General features: G+C 53.2%; 5 protein-coding genes across 5 annotated transcripts; 2 read left to right on the top strand and 3 right to left on the bottom strand.

Moving 5' to 3' along the window:
- Nucleotides 1-343: 343 nt before the first annotated feature.
- On the bottom strand, nt 344-1799 carry SETTUDRAFT_161218 (uncharacterized protein; the record flags this gene model as incomplete). The annotated part of the gene is made up of 3 exons (XM_008027768.1): nt 344-397; nt 447-1573; nt 1622-1799. 3 exons carry the CDS (start codon nt 1797-1799, stop codon nt 344-346), a joined length of 1359 nt encoding a protein of 452 aa, XP_008025959.1.
- A 635-nt stretch (nt 1800-2434) lies between these two features.
- SETTUDRAFT_161217 (uncharacterized protein) lies at nt 2435-3884 on the top strand (the record flags this gene model as incomplete). Its single annotated transcript, XM_008027767.1, has 3 exons — nt 2435-2467; nt 2521-2860; nt 2917-3884. The coding sequence occupies 3 exons, from the start codon at nt 2435-2437 to the stop codon at nt 3882-3884; spliced, it is 1341 nt and encodes a 446-aa protein (XP_008025958.1).
- Nucleotides 3885-5452: 1568 nt separating this feature from the next.
- Nucleotides 5453-7691, top strand: SETTUDRAFT_169105 (uncharacterized protein). Its single transcript, XM_008027766.1, has one exon. It carries the CDS (start codon nt 5485-5487, stop codon nt 7663-7665), a length of 2181 nt encoding a protein of 726 aa, XP_008025957.1. The 5' UTR covers nt 5453-5484; the 3' UTR covers nt 7666-7691.
- A 39-nt stretch (nt 7692-7730) lies between these two features.
- On the bottom strand, nt 7731-8132 carry SETTUDRAFT_169104 (uncharacterized protein). The gene has a single exon (XM_008027765.1). The coding sequence runs from the start codon at nt 8106-8108 to the stop codon at nt 7932-7934; it is 177 nt and encodes a 58-aa protein (XP_008025956.1). The 5' UTR covers nt 8109-8132; the 3' UTR covers nt 7731-7931.
- Nucleotides 8133-9375: 1243 nt separating this feature from the next.
- On the bottom strand, nt 9376-10561 carry SETTUDRAFT_109891 (glycoside hydrolase family 62 protein; the record flags this gene model as incomplete). The annotated part of the gene is made up of 2 exons (XM_008027764.1): nt 9376-10079; nt 10201-10561. 2 exons carry the CDS (start codon nt 10559-10561, stop codon nt 9376-9378), a joined length of 1065 nt encoding a protein of 354 aa, XP_008025955.1.
- Between the last annotated feature and the right edge of the window lie 3207 nt (nt 10562-13768).

Raw genomic sequence — 13768 nt, 5'->3', positions numbered from 1 at the left:
TCAGTGAGCAGTGACAGACATGCCAGGCTTGCGGAACGGGGTTTGCTGTGGACCAGCTCTTAACCGTGATTACAAACAGCAGTAGCCAGTAATGTTTACGCTAAACGGTGTAGGACGCCAACGCAGCGTCCAACAACGTCAGGTCCATATCTGAGGCTTCATGTCAGCAGTGGGAGAAACAAGTGCGAAGGCGGAAGTGAAGACACTAGCTCCATCTAGCATAGCGCAGCACGTGATGGAGAGCAGTGAATGGCGCCGCAACGCGAGTAATGTGTCTTCATAATATCATTTCGAGTCAATCCATATACGATAGCGCGATTAGCTTGATACGCAAGGCCCGTTCCTACGAGTCCGGCTTCATTGTCCCGCACAGCGAGCATGTCCACCATTGGTTTTCCTACACAAGTCAGTAGATGGTTCCCGCGATGCCATGCCAGCCATGTTACCATGAAGGTTCCACACTCCAAACAATTCCAGCCCAATCTCCCCCGTGCTGGCTCAAACGGTGTGGCTCCACGGCCGCGCAACCCAGACTGTGGTGGGGGCTTAGGGAGAACGGGTGCCGTGTATGACGACGCAAAGCGCTTGTGCTCTGGTATGGGCTGAGGCGGTTGCTCCAGGCCACACGCGCCACAGGCAAGGTAGTCGAGAGAGTTGTGCAGTGTGCATTGCGGACACGCCCACTTGGTAGGGTCGGGCAGAGGCGTGTCAGCTGGTCGCGGGGCTGGGGGTGGAAATTGCCTATTTCGAAGCTGCTCTTCTTCCAATGAGATGAGGCGCGGGGGCGGCCTTGCAGAGACGGGGTGCCTGGTGGATGTTGATCTTGACAGCGGTTGCGTGAGCAGGCGTGACAGAGGCCGTCCTTGGGGAGGATGCGTGGTGCTGCGTGTGGGATAGGGTCGAGTTGCCAAGGGGACCGAGGGAGGCTGTGCACTGTCGAATTGCAGACCGTTTTTGGGATCCCAACTGAGACCACCGTTGCCCGTTGGAGCACCCAATCTCTGCATTTCCTCGTCGTACATGAGGTCCTGCAGAGCCTGAGCAATCGCCCAATCGTTGGCGTCGTCTTGCTCGGCTGTCGTACGGAAACGGTCTCGCTCTTGTTGGTGGAGCAGCCGGTCAGCCTCAGAGCTGCCGCTGGCACAGCCTTCGATGATGCTGCTCCTGCGGGACGCGGCGTCTGCAATGACTTTGCGCATGTCAACGCCATGTGCTGTGGGCCGCGAACCCCCCAAGCGGTGTCCTCCTGCATTGGCCTTGGGCGCGGCTCTTCGTTTCTCAGCGGCGACTCTGGCCTGGCGGCGCATTTCGTCGAGCGGTATGCGCTTGCCACCGAGTTTCTGGCCTTGCGACAGGAAGCTTTCTCCAGTGTAACCCCTCATGAGGAGCGACTGGTGCTCCTCGCGAAGCTCGTTCCACAGATTGTTGAAGTCGACATTGTGAGGACCAATGACGATGTGGCAGAGCTCATGCAGCAGCGTGTCTGTGACCTGCTCCATAGAGAGGAACTGCCTGGAATCATGGTGATATCTCAGGCGGATGAGGATTCTCTCTGTGCGGTTAATGTTCAGGCCTGCGGGCTGTCAGCACACTATCTTACAGTCAGCTTCTGTGTGCCCACCCAGCAGCTGAGGCTCGTCAGGGAGAAACTCGGCCAGTGTGCCGACCTTCCAGCCGCGCTTCCTCATCATGGGCTTGACCATGGATGCAGCCTTGCGGAGCGTGTGCAGGGCCTCGCCATCTCGCGGTAGGTGCTTCAGATGCTCGTAGGCGTCGAAATGCGCATCAATCTCGCGCATGCTGTGTCTGTGTCTGTGTCTGTGTTCTAACTAGTCAGGATGGGCTGGGGGGTTGGATGGGCTCTAGAGGGCAGCGCGAGGTTCTGGTGTTGGCAAAGGCGACGCCCGCTGCTTAGTTAAATGAGCGCTCGCTGCGGCCAGAGTGCCGTACAACACGGCCCATGCAGGGGCAAAGGAAGCAAGCCGAATGGTGAGAGCCAAGAAATGGCAGGAAAAAAAGCTAGAAAACAAGTACGGATAGCCACGTAAGCACTTCACGCGTTGTCTCGGTGGTTGATGGAGGCGGCGAGTGACTTTATTCTACTGACAAGGGTATTTACAGGCTGCTGGCGTCCCCCGTGAAGGCCAGGCCGATGGCATGCAAGGGCAGCACGCTCTGCACGCCTAAAAAAAGCTGCGTTGGCCGTGAGCGAGAGCTGAGAGGGTGGCGCAAAAGCCACGGGCCGTCACGTGGAGTCGTGTGGAGGAAGGCGGCGCTAACTCATTGGCTTGACGTAGTGCCTGCAATGACCGACGAAGGCCTTGCTGCACCTCCAAAGGCCGCCCCGAGGACCTGCAAAGCATAGTCGGCTGCCAATCCTGTCCTCCGCCCTGACCTTGCTGCTTGCCGTCTGCCATCGGTGCGAGCAGCAAGCATGTCGAACGACGACCAGCAACTCCTCGGCGTGGTGAGTATGGCGGTGGCGGTCGCCTCTGCACCTGGAACTGACGACGTGGGAAGCTCGCCGAGTACTCCAAAGACGTGCGCACCGTGACGGGCTCCATCTGGGACGCAACCGATGCGCATTTCGCACATGTGGCCGGCTACATCAAGAAGAAGCTGCCCGAGGCCTGGCTGCCCGAACGCGCGCGACCGCGACCGCCGCCTCCACCCCCGCATGCCATGACAGGCCACTACCTGCATCGCGTGTACGACTGGGTCCTCGGGCACCAGGCGCTGGCGGCGGCGGCGGCGGCCTTTTTCGCGACGGGCAGCCTGCTGGTATGGCGTGAGCAGAAGAAGTACAACCGCAAGCGCAGAGCGCGGCGGGCGAGCAACGGGGCGCGGTGCGAGGTTGTGGGTGAGCATGCGAGGGCGGGGCGAGCGCGGTTGTGGCAATTGTGCTAACGGAGACAGTGCTCGCGGGCGCGCCCAACTCGCCCATTGTGCGGTCGCTGTCGCTGGATCTGGAGCGGCGCGGCTTCATTGTATACATTGTGTGCTCCAGCATGGACGAGGAGCAGCAGGTGCTGGGCGAGTCCCGGGCAGACGTGCGGCCGCTGCACCTGGACGTCGTGGACACGATGGGCACGCAGCAGGCCATGAGGCGGTTCAACGAACTGCTCGCTAAGCCGCATGTTGCCTTTGCCGGGGCAAGCCCACACAAGCTCAACCTGAGCGGTGTCATGTTGGTCCCTGACTTGATTTACCCGACTGGACCGGTGCAGACGGTGGGCCCTGAGCTCTGGTCGGATGCGCTCAATGCCAAAGTGCTCAACACCATTGCCGTGACGCAGGCGCTGCTGCCGACCGTGTGCGAGTTCAAGGCGCGGCTTCTGCTGCTCACACCGAGCATCATTGCGTCACTGCGGCCGCCGTTCCACAGCGTCGAGACGACCATTGTCAGCGCGCTCGAGGGCTTCCTGGCGTCGCTGCGGGCAGAGCTGGGGACCCTGGGCATCGAGGTGCTCCAGTTTCATCTCGGCACCTTTGATCTGAGCAGCGTGGGCTCCAAACATCATCTCCAGACGCGTTCGATCGGCAGCCCACATGCTTGGCCGGCCACCACACGAGCGCTGTACGCAAGCAACTTTGAGGCCCAGACACGCGTCGCGCAGAGCCGAGGCCTGCTCAACCAAAACGGCAGCTCGGTGCGCGAGCTACACAACGCCGTGTTTGACGCCCTCACGCAGCCGCGGCCGGCCAAGCTGTGGCGGGTTGGGCGTGGCAGCGTCATGTACGACGTGGTGGGCAGCTGGGTGCCTCGTGGGCTTGTTGGCTGGATGATGGGATTGAGACGAGTGTCTCTGGACACGCCATCTCAGCCGAAGCTAGAGGATAGTGTGCAACTACAGTCATGGGAAAAGCTCGAGGGCGTCGCTTAGCAGGGCGGCGCGCGTGTTTTGGAGTGCGAGCTTGGGCAGCGTCATGGACGGGCAGGAATGAAATTGCAAGGCAGGTTATTGTTCTCTGAGCGCGTGTGTGTATGTGTGCATGTGTGTGCATGTGTGTGCGGGAGTGTGTGAGGAGCAAAGGAGATGAAACCCGTGCAGTGGTTGGAGAGGACGGAACGAGGGGCTTGGCAGTTGTTTTCAGCTAGCGGAGGCGCCCCTGCATGGTTAGATTGGCAGGACAGGGCGTTGCGGCCAGTCAGCTGGACGTGTATAGTTTGGGCGGGCTATTGATCAAAGCAAGCAAGCATGCTCAGGCGTGTGTGAAGGAGCAGGAACAGTGGTTCGCAGCATGGGCAGCAAGTTAAATGAGCAACAAAGTGGTGGCCCAGGGCGGGCGTCGAGGGCGCGAGGGCAGACGGCTACTATTGACGGCGAGGGCCCAAAGCGGAAGCGAGCCGACCAAGGGCGAATACGCGTGGTGCTAGTGAAACGAGGCAGAGGGAGCTGTCATGTCGCAGGTATGGGGGTGGGGGAACAATAACGATGACACATGCGGAGGGATGGGGTGAATGCGTGGTGCAGCGGTGCAGCGGTGCACAGGCGTGCTTGCTTATAGGTGTAGGTGTATGGATAGTAGGATGGAGTAGGATGGAGCAGGGAGGCCGAGGACAGAGGCGAGCCAGGGCGGAGAGTCATGGCGGCGCGGCAGAGAGGACACACTGGGCATGGGGGGGCCAGGCGTGGCTGGCCGTGTACGTAGGCAGAGTATTGAATGAATGAATGGATGAACGATGGACGCGGAATGCTGAATGAATGAATGAATGAATGAATGAATGAATGAATGAATGAATGCGTGTATACATGCATAGGGCCACCAATTGCCGGGCGTGTCTGGGCGGCGGCGGTGGCGTCGTGTCACGCTCCACGCCGCCGGGGGGGACGCGCACAGGCCACAACGTCGTCGATGCAGGGCCGATTGCAGGTAGCGCGCCCGATTGGAAGCAAAGCACAGGAGTCGTCGCGGGTTTCAGGAGGTGTAGGTTTGGCTATTATTGCATCCAACCCCCCTCCCCCTCAGTAGTCCGCCCACGTCCATCTTACCCCGTCACGGCGACGCTTGCTGTCGTATCCGCTCCTTCGCGCTGCACCCTAACCTCCCGTTTTCTTCTTTCCATGCTCCCGACACGGCCCTCTGCTGTCTGCTCCTCCTCCCACGCCATACCACTACTACCTACACCACCCACGCCAGCCCGCCTTTACCACAACCACAACCATCTCCTCCTCGTCCTCCACCAACAGCAACGCCGCGCCGCCGCCGCCGCCGACGCCGCTACCACCACCCCCGTCTGCGCCCGTCTCCCCTGCCGGCACAGCCTCAATCGCACTTGCAGCCACCACCACCACCGCCGCCGCCGTTACTCTTCTTCTTCTCTGGCCTGCTTACCCCCAGCATTCGCCCCAGTGCACGCTGCACGCATGACAGCCCGGCGTCATCAGCCCTTTGCCACCGATTCCATGCCCTACCCCTGCTGCTGAGACGTCCTTTGCTGTCCCCGCAACCACGCCCACGCCCACCACCACCACCACCACCATGACGAGCCGACCTCATCGCCCAGGCGGCCTCGACCTGCGCTCCCAGTCGTTTGACCCTCCAAGCAACATGTACAACAACTCCAACAACTCGTCGCAGTCTGGCCTCGGCTGCATTGCCAGCGCCAGCATGAGCAATTTGTCCCTCGGCTCTGACCTTCCCAGCCCGCGCACCGGCGAGGCCCCGCCCGCCCTCTCCCCTCTGGACGCGCTTGCCCTCCAAGGACGACTGCTTGCAAAGCGCTTCGAGCAGCAGGACAAGGCCGGCCGCCGCCTCAGTCGCTTGGCTCCTCTGACCATCCAGAACGAGTTTGGCAACCGCCCCGGATACTTTTCTTCGCTGTCCAACTCGACCGTCAACTCGCCCAACGAAGACGCAAACTCCTTCAGGTCTCCCCGACCCGACGTGTCCCCCCGCCACGAAGCATTGGAGAAGCACAGATCTCACTACCCGCAGATTAGCAACGACGACCTCGAACCCCAACATGCCGCTGGCCCACTGCAGAGCCCCATGGCCACCATCGCAGAGGCAAGCCCTGCCATTTCACCACGCGGCTACTTTGATATTCCCAGGTCGCGCTCGCCCGAGCAGGTTGAGCCCCAGTTTGGACTATGCGAGGCGACGCCCGTCAGCCCCCGCGTGCCAGCCACGCCCTCGAGAATGTTCCTGAGCCCACAGCGAAAGCCATCTGTCGAGGCCCAGCAATCGTCGCCGCAATCGCGCGCCAACCTGCTGCCCCCCCGCTCGTCCAGCTCGGTACGCTCCAATCGCTCCCCGCGCCTGTCGCCCAGCATGCGGTCCACACACGCCGACAGCTACGACGACGTCGAAGACCTGTCCCTCAGCGGATCATACGACTCTCTGCACCAGAACCGCAGCCTGTCCCCTAGCTCCAGCTTTTCCGGGGCGCAGTCGCCGTTCGCCGCCGGTGCGGCTTCCATGGTTCCTCGATCACCTTCGGCTGCATCCGACTATTCTATTAATAGCACAAGCCTTCCGCGCCCTGCATACAACTTCTCCAGGCCAATGAGTCGCCAGAGCACACGCCCATCATTGGACGTCATGTCCAACGAGGGTCCCTCACGCCAGGCATCCGACGAAAGTGCCTACATGAGGCCCTCTTTTGATAGCCAGTCTCATCAACATGACCCCAACGAGCCTCCCATGGCACCCTACGCCAATGAGACTGTTCACACGCCCGTCAGCATGGCCAGTGAGGACTTTCGCCGATCGGGCGACTTTGCCAACAACCCGGCTCCCTCGTACACGTACACCAAATTCAACCTGCCTCGTGGCAGGACGGTGGATCGTCGATCGGTCGGTGTCGAGGATTTCCTCAACAGTCAGATCAAATGGGACCAGCCAAAGAAGCCCAACCAGGCTCAGGCCCGTCCACCCTCGCCAGAATCCCCACCTCGTTCTTTTGACCATGGCGCACCGTCACTCACTTCTAGCAATAGCACCATCCGTGCCCGCACCGCTGGTGGTACGGAAATTACCGCTCAGCAGCACTGCGACATGGGTATCGAGCTTCACGAGGCTGGCGAGCTTCTCAAGTCGACCTACCACCTCCGCCTCGCTGCCCGTGCTGGCCTTCCAGAAGCCATGTTCTGGTATGGCCTGGCCTGCCGACACGGCTGGGGCATGCGTGAGAACAAGGGCGAAGCGTTGCAGTGGTTGCGACGTGCCGTTGACTCTGGCCATCTTGAAATCGCAGATGACGAAGACCAGGACAAACACGGCCAACCCACCGACCAAGTCAAGAAGAAGAAGCATCGTGCACAGTATGCAGTGGCAATCTACGAGCTTGGAAAGTGCTACGGAAACGGTTGGGGCTGTCCTCAGGACAAATCGCTCGCGCTCCGCTGCTACGAGATTGCCGGCAACTGGGGCGATGCAGACGCCCTTGTCGAAGCTGGCTACTGCTATGCTGAAGGCGTGGGCTGCAAGAAGAACATGAAGAAGGCTGCCAAGTTCTACCGTGCAGCCGAGGCCAAGGGCGTCAGCATGGTTGGCAACAGCTGGATCTACAAGGACAAATACATGGACGATGGCCCAACCATGTCTGACGCACGCTCAGTTCGATCTGGTCGCTCTACAACAAGGGACCACTCTGAGAAGAAGGCCCGCGACAAGAGCAGGACGCGTACCATCTTCAGCCGCAAGAAGAGTGCGGCTTAACTCTCTTCCTCCCCCCCCTCCTCTCTCTCTCCCTCCCCCCCCCTCCTCCTACCTTGTATATGTGTCCACGACTCTTTCTTATGCGTTTGGCGATGGCGTCTAGGCGTAGTGGCTCGGTGTCTGATTTTACATATACCTTGGTTGCGTCCCGGCCGGTCTCTACTTAGCCCTGCGCTTGCTTTGTTGCAAAAAAAGAACCTTTTTTCTTCTCTCTTTCCTTTCTTTTTTCCTTTCGGTTGTTTGCTTTCCCTCTTTTTTTTCTACTTTCACGATACCTGCCTGGCGCATGGCTGGGGCCATACATAAACTATAAACTGTGCTTGGATTATTATTCGCACATGTTGATCGAGTACACTCTTCGATACTTGAACATAGCATTTCGCCATTAAGCCTTGTTCTTGCGTTGCGTTTTCTTTTGTTATTGCCTGCCTACTTGTTCCCATGTTTCCTAGCCATTCTCTCTCCCTGCCCTCTTTTCCTATGTTTATACCACTGTCGCATTTTTCCTATTCGGCCCTTTGATGCCTTAGTATTTTTTTTCCCTTTCTTCTCTTTCTTTCCTTCTGTCTTTTACGGGATATCTGAATTTCAGAGTTGTCTCTCTCCCCCCCCTCTCTCTCTCTTTTTTTCTTTTTCCTTCACTTTCGATTCATACGTAAATCTAATACCCGGTTGCTGGTGTAACTCGTTGACAAGAAAAAACCTTTTGTTTGTGCGGCTTCTTTTTTTTTCCCTTTTCATCTTTTTTTCTTCTTCTTCTTCTTTTCAAGGGAAAGGGAAAAAAGAGAGGCGGGAGGATTGGTACGGCGCGCGTCTTTGTCTGTGTCGGGGTGGATGGATCTGGATGGGAAGTTGGAAACGCGGAAAAGAATATGTTCTTGTTTCCTTGTCATTGTCGTTGCCGTTGTCGTTGCTCGGAGGAAGTGTGAGTGAGTGAGGAAATACGGGGTGGAAGAATACTGCCGGAGAGCTTGATTTCCTCAACCCGTGCGTTTTTTTTATTTCCCCAAGCTGTGTCTTTATTTTTTTCGTGTAAAATCGAGAAGAAAAAATGCCCTTGGTGAGATTGCAAACGCACAAATTTGAAGTGGCTCTGCAGATGGATGAATGGATGGATGGATGGAGAATTGAGTAAGAAGAAGGTGGAATATCAAAATTCAGATTTGAAGTTGCTGTCATTGAGCAGCTGCTTCTTCTGTGCTTGCTCTCTTGTTTCGCCCGACTATCTACTGTGCAACTGTCTCTCTCTCTCTCTCTCTCTCTCTCTCTCGTCTTTGAAATCATCATGCTTCTGCGGACCATGACGCTTACTACTACGTATGTCTCTTTACGTTCTTACATTCTTCGTTTCCATTTTTCTCTATTTTCTCCACTTTCTTTGCCCCGTCATTGCTTGCCGGCGCTAATGCGTTGCCTGGTCATCATAAGATGCGGGATTGGTATGTGCACACACACACACATATATATATATATATGTCATATTATTATATTCATGGTGACTCTTACATAGAGTTCAGACAAGGAAGAAGAGAGAAAGAGAAAGGGTACACATGATACTATCAGGCATTCAACGTTTCATTTCATTTCTATATTCAATCATCACCAAAAGACTGTCCATGCCATGCCTCTTACATCCCCTCTACCCCCTCTCTCTCCCACATACACACATACACACACACACACACACACACGCACACAATCAGCTCACACCTAGCAGTTTGAGTTTGTCTGCGTGGCAAGGCCCAAGTGCCACGGCAGGGCATTGTAGGTAGCACTGGCGTTGGGGTCGATACCCTGGTACAAGTAGCGCATGTTGCAGGGGGTAATGGTGAGAGTCTGATCGACGTTTGTGCGGACAATCTCGCCGTGGGAGATGCTGGTGGACCAGCGGCCGGCGGGGAACTGGACGTTTGCCTGGCCGAGGAACGGGTTCTGCTGGGTGGCGGCCAGGGCGGTCCACGGCCCCGTCAGCGACGACGCGGTCCAGCTGCGGAAGTAGCGCAGCCCGCCCGGCGAGTTGCCCGAGCCAATGCACTCGACAAGAAGCAGGTACTTGTTGTCGGCCACGCGGTACACGTTGGACGCCTCAAACAGGTTGTTCTTGGTGTCCTGCAGCGCAATCACCGGCTCGTTCATGCCCTTGGGGAACTGCGAAATGGGCGTCGAGCTGCGGTACAGCCGGCCCATGTCGTCGGACGAGAAGAGATGGCAGTTGGCCGAGTCGCAGATGACCCACATGTCGACCCAGTAGCCGCCGCCCGCAAGCCCATTCTGGATCGTCGCCGGCGTGCCGTTGGGGTAGAAGACTTGGGGAGCTGACCAGCCCCGCGGATTCGAAATGTCCGGGTTGGTGCTGTAGGCTGCATTGCCGTTTTGGTAGATGAGATACCAGAGTTTCTGCGGCGCAAAGTAGACTTTTTTGCCCATGTGTCAGCTGATGTGGAACCTCGACTCCAACTCCCATCTCCACGCACAGCCGTCTTGTGTACGCATCTCCGGGTGTGCGGGTGGGTGGGTGGGTGGAAAAATACGTACAGACTTCAGGCGCAGCACGGTATCCCGTGCCAATGCCCGACTGGTCGAGGTAGTAAAACGGCGCCTCCTGGGCCTTTGAGAAATCGGTAAAGTTGAAGTAGACGAGGTTGTAGCCCTCTTCTTTAGCCGTGCTGGCAAAAACATGGTATGTGCCCTGGTACTGGATGATGGATGGGTCCTTGATGCCGGCGAGGTTGCGGCTGTCCTTCTTGGGCGAAACTAGAATGCCGCTCGAAGTCCAGCTAAAGCTGCTGGGGAGATTGGCCTGGCGCTCGGCAAGCGATGGACGGAGGTTCGCAGGTACATTGCGGGCGAGAACTGTGGCTGCGAGCGCAACGCAGCTGATGAGAAACGAACGCATTCTAGTCGTTTTTTTTACTGGACTGCAACTCCAATACTGTCTCTCTTCTCGTCGGGACCCCCATCCTTTATATACCCGTTGTCTCGCTCTTGTCTCAGACATTCTCCGGAGCTCCAAAAGTTGGGGAAGCCGGGCACGTGGGCCACGGACCGGGGCATTACCTGCATCGTATGGGGTAATCTACGGGAGGGCTTCTGGCTTGTGGAATATTTCTCGTCGTCATCGTCTGCTGGCTTGTTTTCTTCCTTCTTAGCAGTAGCTTGGTGGGCCCTGTGCTGGGCGTTTAGCCTGTTCTGCTGGGTTGGCGGCCAGCTTTCCAGCTTAGGTAGCACATAAATTGGTCGTCTGTACGGATACGGAGGTGGCAAACTGTCTAGTTGGACGAGGGGCTGCGAATTGTTCTGTAGATGACGAGTGGGGAATCCTGGGGAGGAGGTGTAGGCACCATATTTTGTTGCTCTAGAGCGCCTCTGGGGATGCAGAGTAAACTGTCTGAGCGCGTCGACATGGCTGTAGAGCTGCTCAACGGACATTTTCTGCATGCTGGAGCCTTCCCTCTTTGGACTAGTCGGCCCGTGCTAAACCCTCTTGCCAGTCACCCGTGGCAATGGTTAAACAACCCACCACCAATAGCTATCTCACCCACCTTGAAGCTGGGGTCTGCATTAGGGGCGCGGCATCTAAAATTTATAGAGTTAGCACTGTAATTAAATAACTTAGCTCTTTTTTTATAACTTACTAAGTAGCTAGATAATTGTAAGAGGCTACGCCTAAAGTGTGTGTGTGATCGAGTATATCTATACGACTACCTAGACTTCAAGAAGCTTGAAGTCTTGTTACTGCCTTTTTGGCTATGGATGGCGTAAGTAGTCGTACGCTCGGCCCGTTGGGCCCGCCCATTACAATAATACTTATCTAGTATAGAGCGCTAGTGTTGTGTTTTAGGCGAGCTAGGCAGCCTCTAAGCTATCTTAACCCACACTATATAACGCGTAGAAATTGTTAAAACATACTAAAAACTCCATTAATTTTGCTTTCTATTATATTGCTTACTGCCTATAATACTATTTTATTTGATAAGACTGCCTAGCAGCTAATTTACTATACAATTAAGTCTAAGTCTAATAAAGATAGGTTAGTTTAGGAGGGCTATACTAATTCTAAGCAAGAACTAGAGTCGTTAAGCAACGCCCTTGCCTATGAAGCTGCTCCCTATAAAGCCGCTCTCTATAAAGCTGCTCTCTATAAGGTTATAGCCTATAAAGCTATAGCCTATAAAGCTGTACAGCCTAAGCCTCTATACTATAGGCGAAGTACTAAGCGTGCGCTGCGCTAATAGAATTATAGTAAGCTCTATAGTATTATAGAGTGTGATATTAATAGTTTATAAGAGGCCTTGCTTATTAATGATAAGCACCTACTACTACTAGAAGTTCTATACAATAGCTATAATAAAGCTCTTAATATAGTTAATAAGTAGGCTAAAAACTATAGTATTACGTATAATTAATATAAACCACGTAGCAAGCTAGCAATTTAAGTTATAATATATTATAACTAAAAAGGCTTACTACGCCTAAGTAAAAAAGTAGCAAAACTAGAATCATAGTAGAGTGTGTTATTATAGAAGATAGATTATAACATAGGATTTTAGTTGCTTATAAAAAACTCTGTATAACTAGAGGGTTAGTAGAGAGTTAAATTATAGAAAGATTAAAAGAGCTTTACCTATAATTACCTACTAGTTAAAGAAAAATTTATATTTGCTTAGTACTAGAGAGCGACCTATAAAGCGTTGCTAGAGAAGAGGTTAAAGGAAATTTAGGCGGCATTGCAAGGTCTAAACTATACGCTATAGATAGTGCGCGCTAAGTTCCCCACTATCTAGATAACGCAATAGGACATTAGAAACTAATTTATAGCGTACTACTATTAAGAACTAGGTTTTAACACAAAAACTAGGTTACTTTTAAAGAAGTTAAAGTAGAAAAAGTATTAGTTTTAGTAAGTCTCTATTACTAAATTATTTTAGTGTTATAAGAGTTCTACTAATTCTAGCGCGTATAGACTTAAAAATAGTCTAAATATATTATCTTATTAGCTTAAATACTTGCGCTAATAACTTACTACCTATTAGTAAGAAAATTAAAATATTCTAACACGTTGCTAGGCATAGAATTAACGCAAAGAACTATATTACGCACCTTTTTTTCATTTACCTACGCTACCTTAAAAACTTTAAAAAGTTGCTAAATACGCTTATTGTAATGGGCGGGCCCAACGGGCCGAGCGTACGACTACTTACGCCATCCATTGCCAAAAAGGCAGTAACAAGACTTCAAGCTTCTTGAAGTCTAGGTAGTCGTATAGATATACTCGATCACACACACACTTTAGGCGTAGCCTCTTACAAGAGGGTCTACTAAACATAAGAAGTAAGAAATAAACCTTTGGTAAAAGTTAGCAAATCCTAAGAAACCTTATACGCCTTAGACGGACGTAAGGGGTTCCTATTCTTAGATAGCTTTTGTCTTCTCTAGGTCTATTAAGACACCCTTTCCTACTTTAAGGATAAACTCTAAATACTTTATACGTTAGACGTGAAATTCGCACTTATCTAATTTAAGTTATAGTCCTGCTACTTATAGTTGTCTAATTACTTATTGTATATAGGTGTAGTGTTAAGATAGAGAGCTATCTATAAAAATTAAAATGTTGTTAAGGTAAGTAGATATAAAGTCGTCTAGTAGGTCCTATAAGATCTAATTAACGTAGCGCTAAAACGTACTTAGAGCATTAGCTAGACTAAAGGGTGTAACTAGCTATTTATATTAGCTAAATCTTGTTTAAAAGGCTATTATCCATTCTTATTTTTTAGTAATTTGTATTTTATAAAAGGCAGCAGAGACGTCTAGCTTAGTATACTACTTAGCTCGTCTAACTTAGTTTAGGGTCTTATAGATTAGAGAAAGAGAGTATTAGTCTTTTTACGTAATAGCGTTAAGCGTATAGTAGTTAATATAGAACCTTAGTCCTTCTTTAGGCTTCTATATAAAGAGGACTAGTAACGCTATAGAAGAGGTGCTTACACAAATAAAACCCTTATTAAGTAGGTCTAGGAGTGTCTTCCTTAGGACTAGTAGTTTGTCTCTAGACATGCTATAGAGCGGTCTATACAGGATCTCTAGTAGCTTGCCATCTTAGGGA

The sequence above is a fragment of the Exserohilum turcica genome (genome assembly GCF_000359705.1).
Source record: "Exserohilum turcica Et28A unplaced genomic scaffold SETTUscaffold_20, whole genome shotgun sequence".
Classification (NCBI taxonomy): Eukaryota; Fungi; Ascomycota; class Dothideomycetes; order Pleosporales; family Pleosporaceae; genus Exserohilum; species Exserohilum turcicum.
The sequence above is the reverse complement of the archived record's forward strand: the minus strand, read 5'-3'. Positions and strand labels throughout refer to the sequence as shown.

Bases quoted from the DNA above. Each gene is read 5' to 3' on its own strand.
- SETTUDRAFT_169105 (XM_008027766.1), top strand. From the start codon at position 5,485: ATGACGAGCCGACCTCATCGCCCAGGCGGCCTCGACCTGCGCTCCCAG.
- SETTUDRAFT_169104 (XM_008027765.1), bottom strand. From the start codon at position 8,108: ATGGGAACAAGTAGGCAGGCAATAACAAAAGAAAACGCAACGCAAGAA.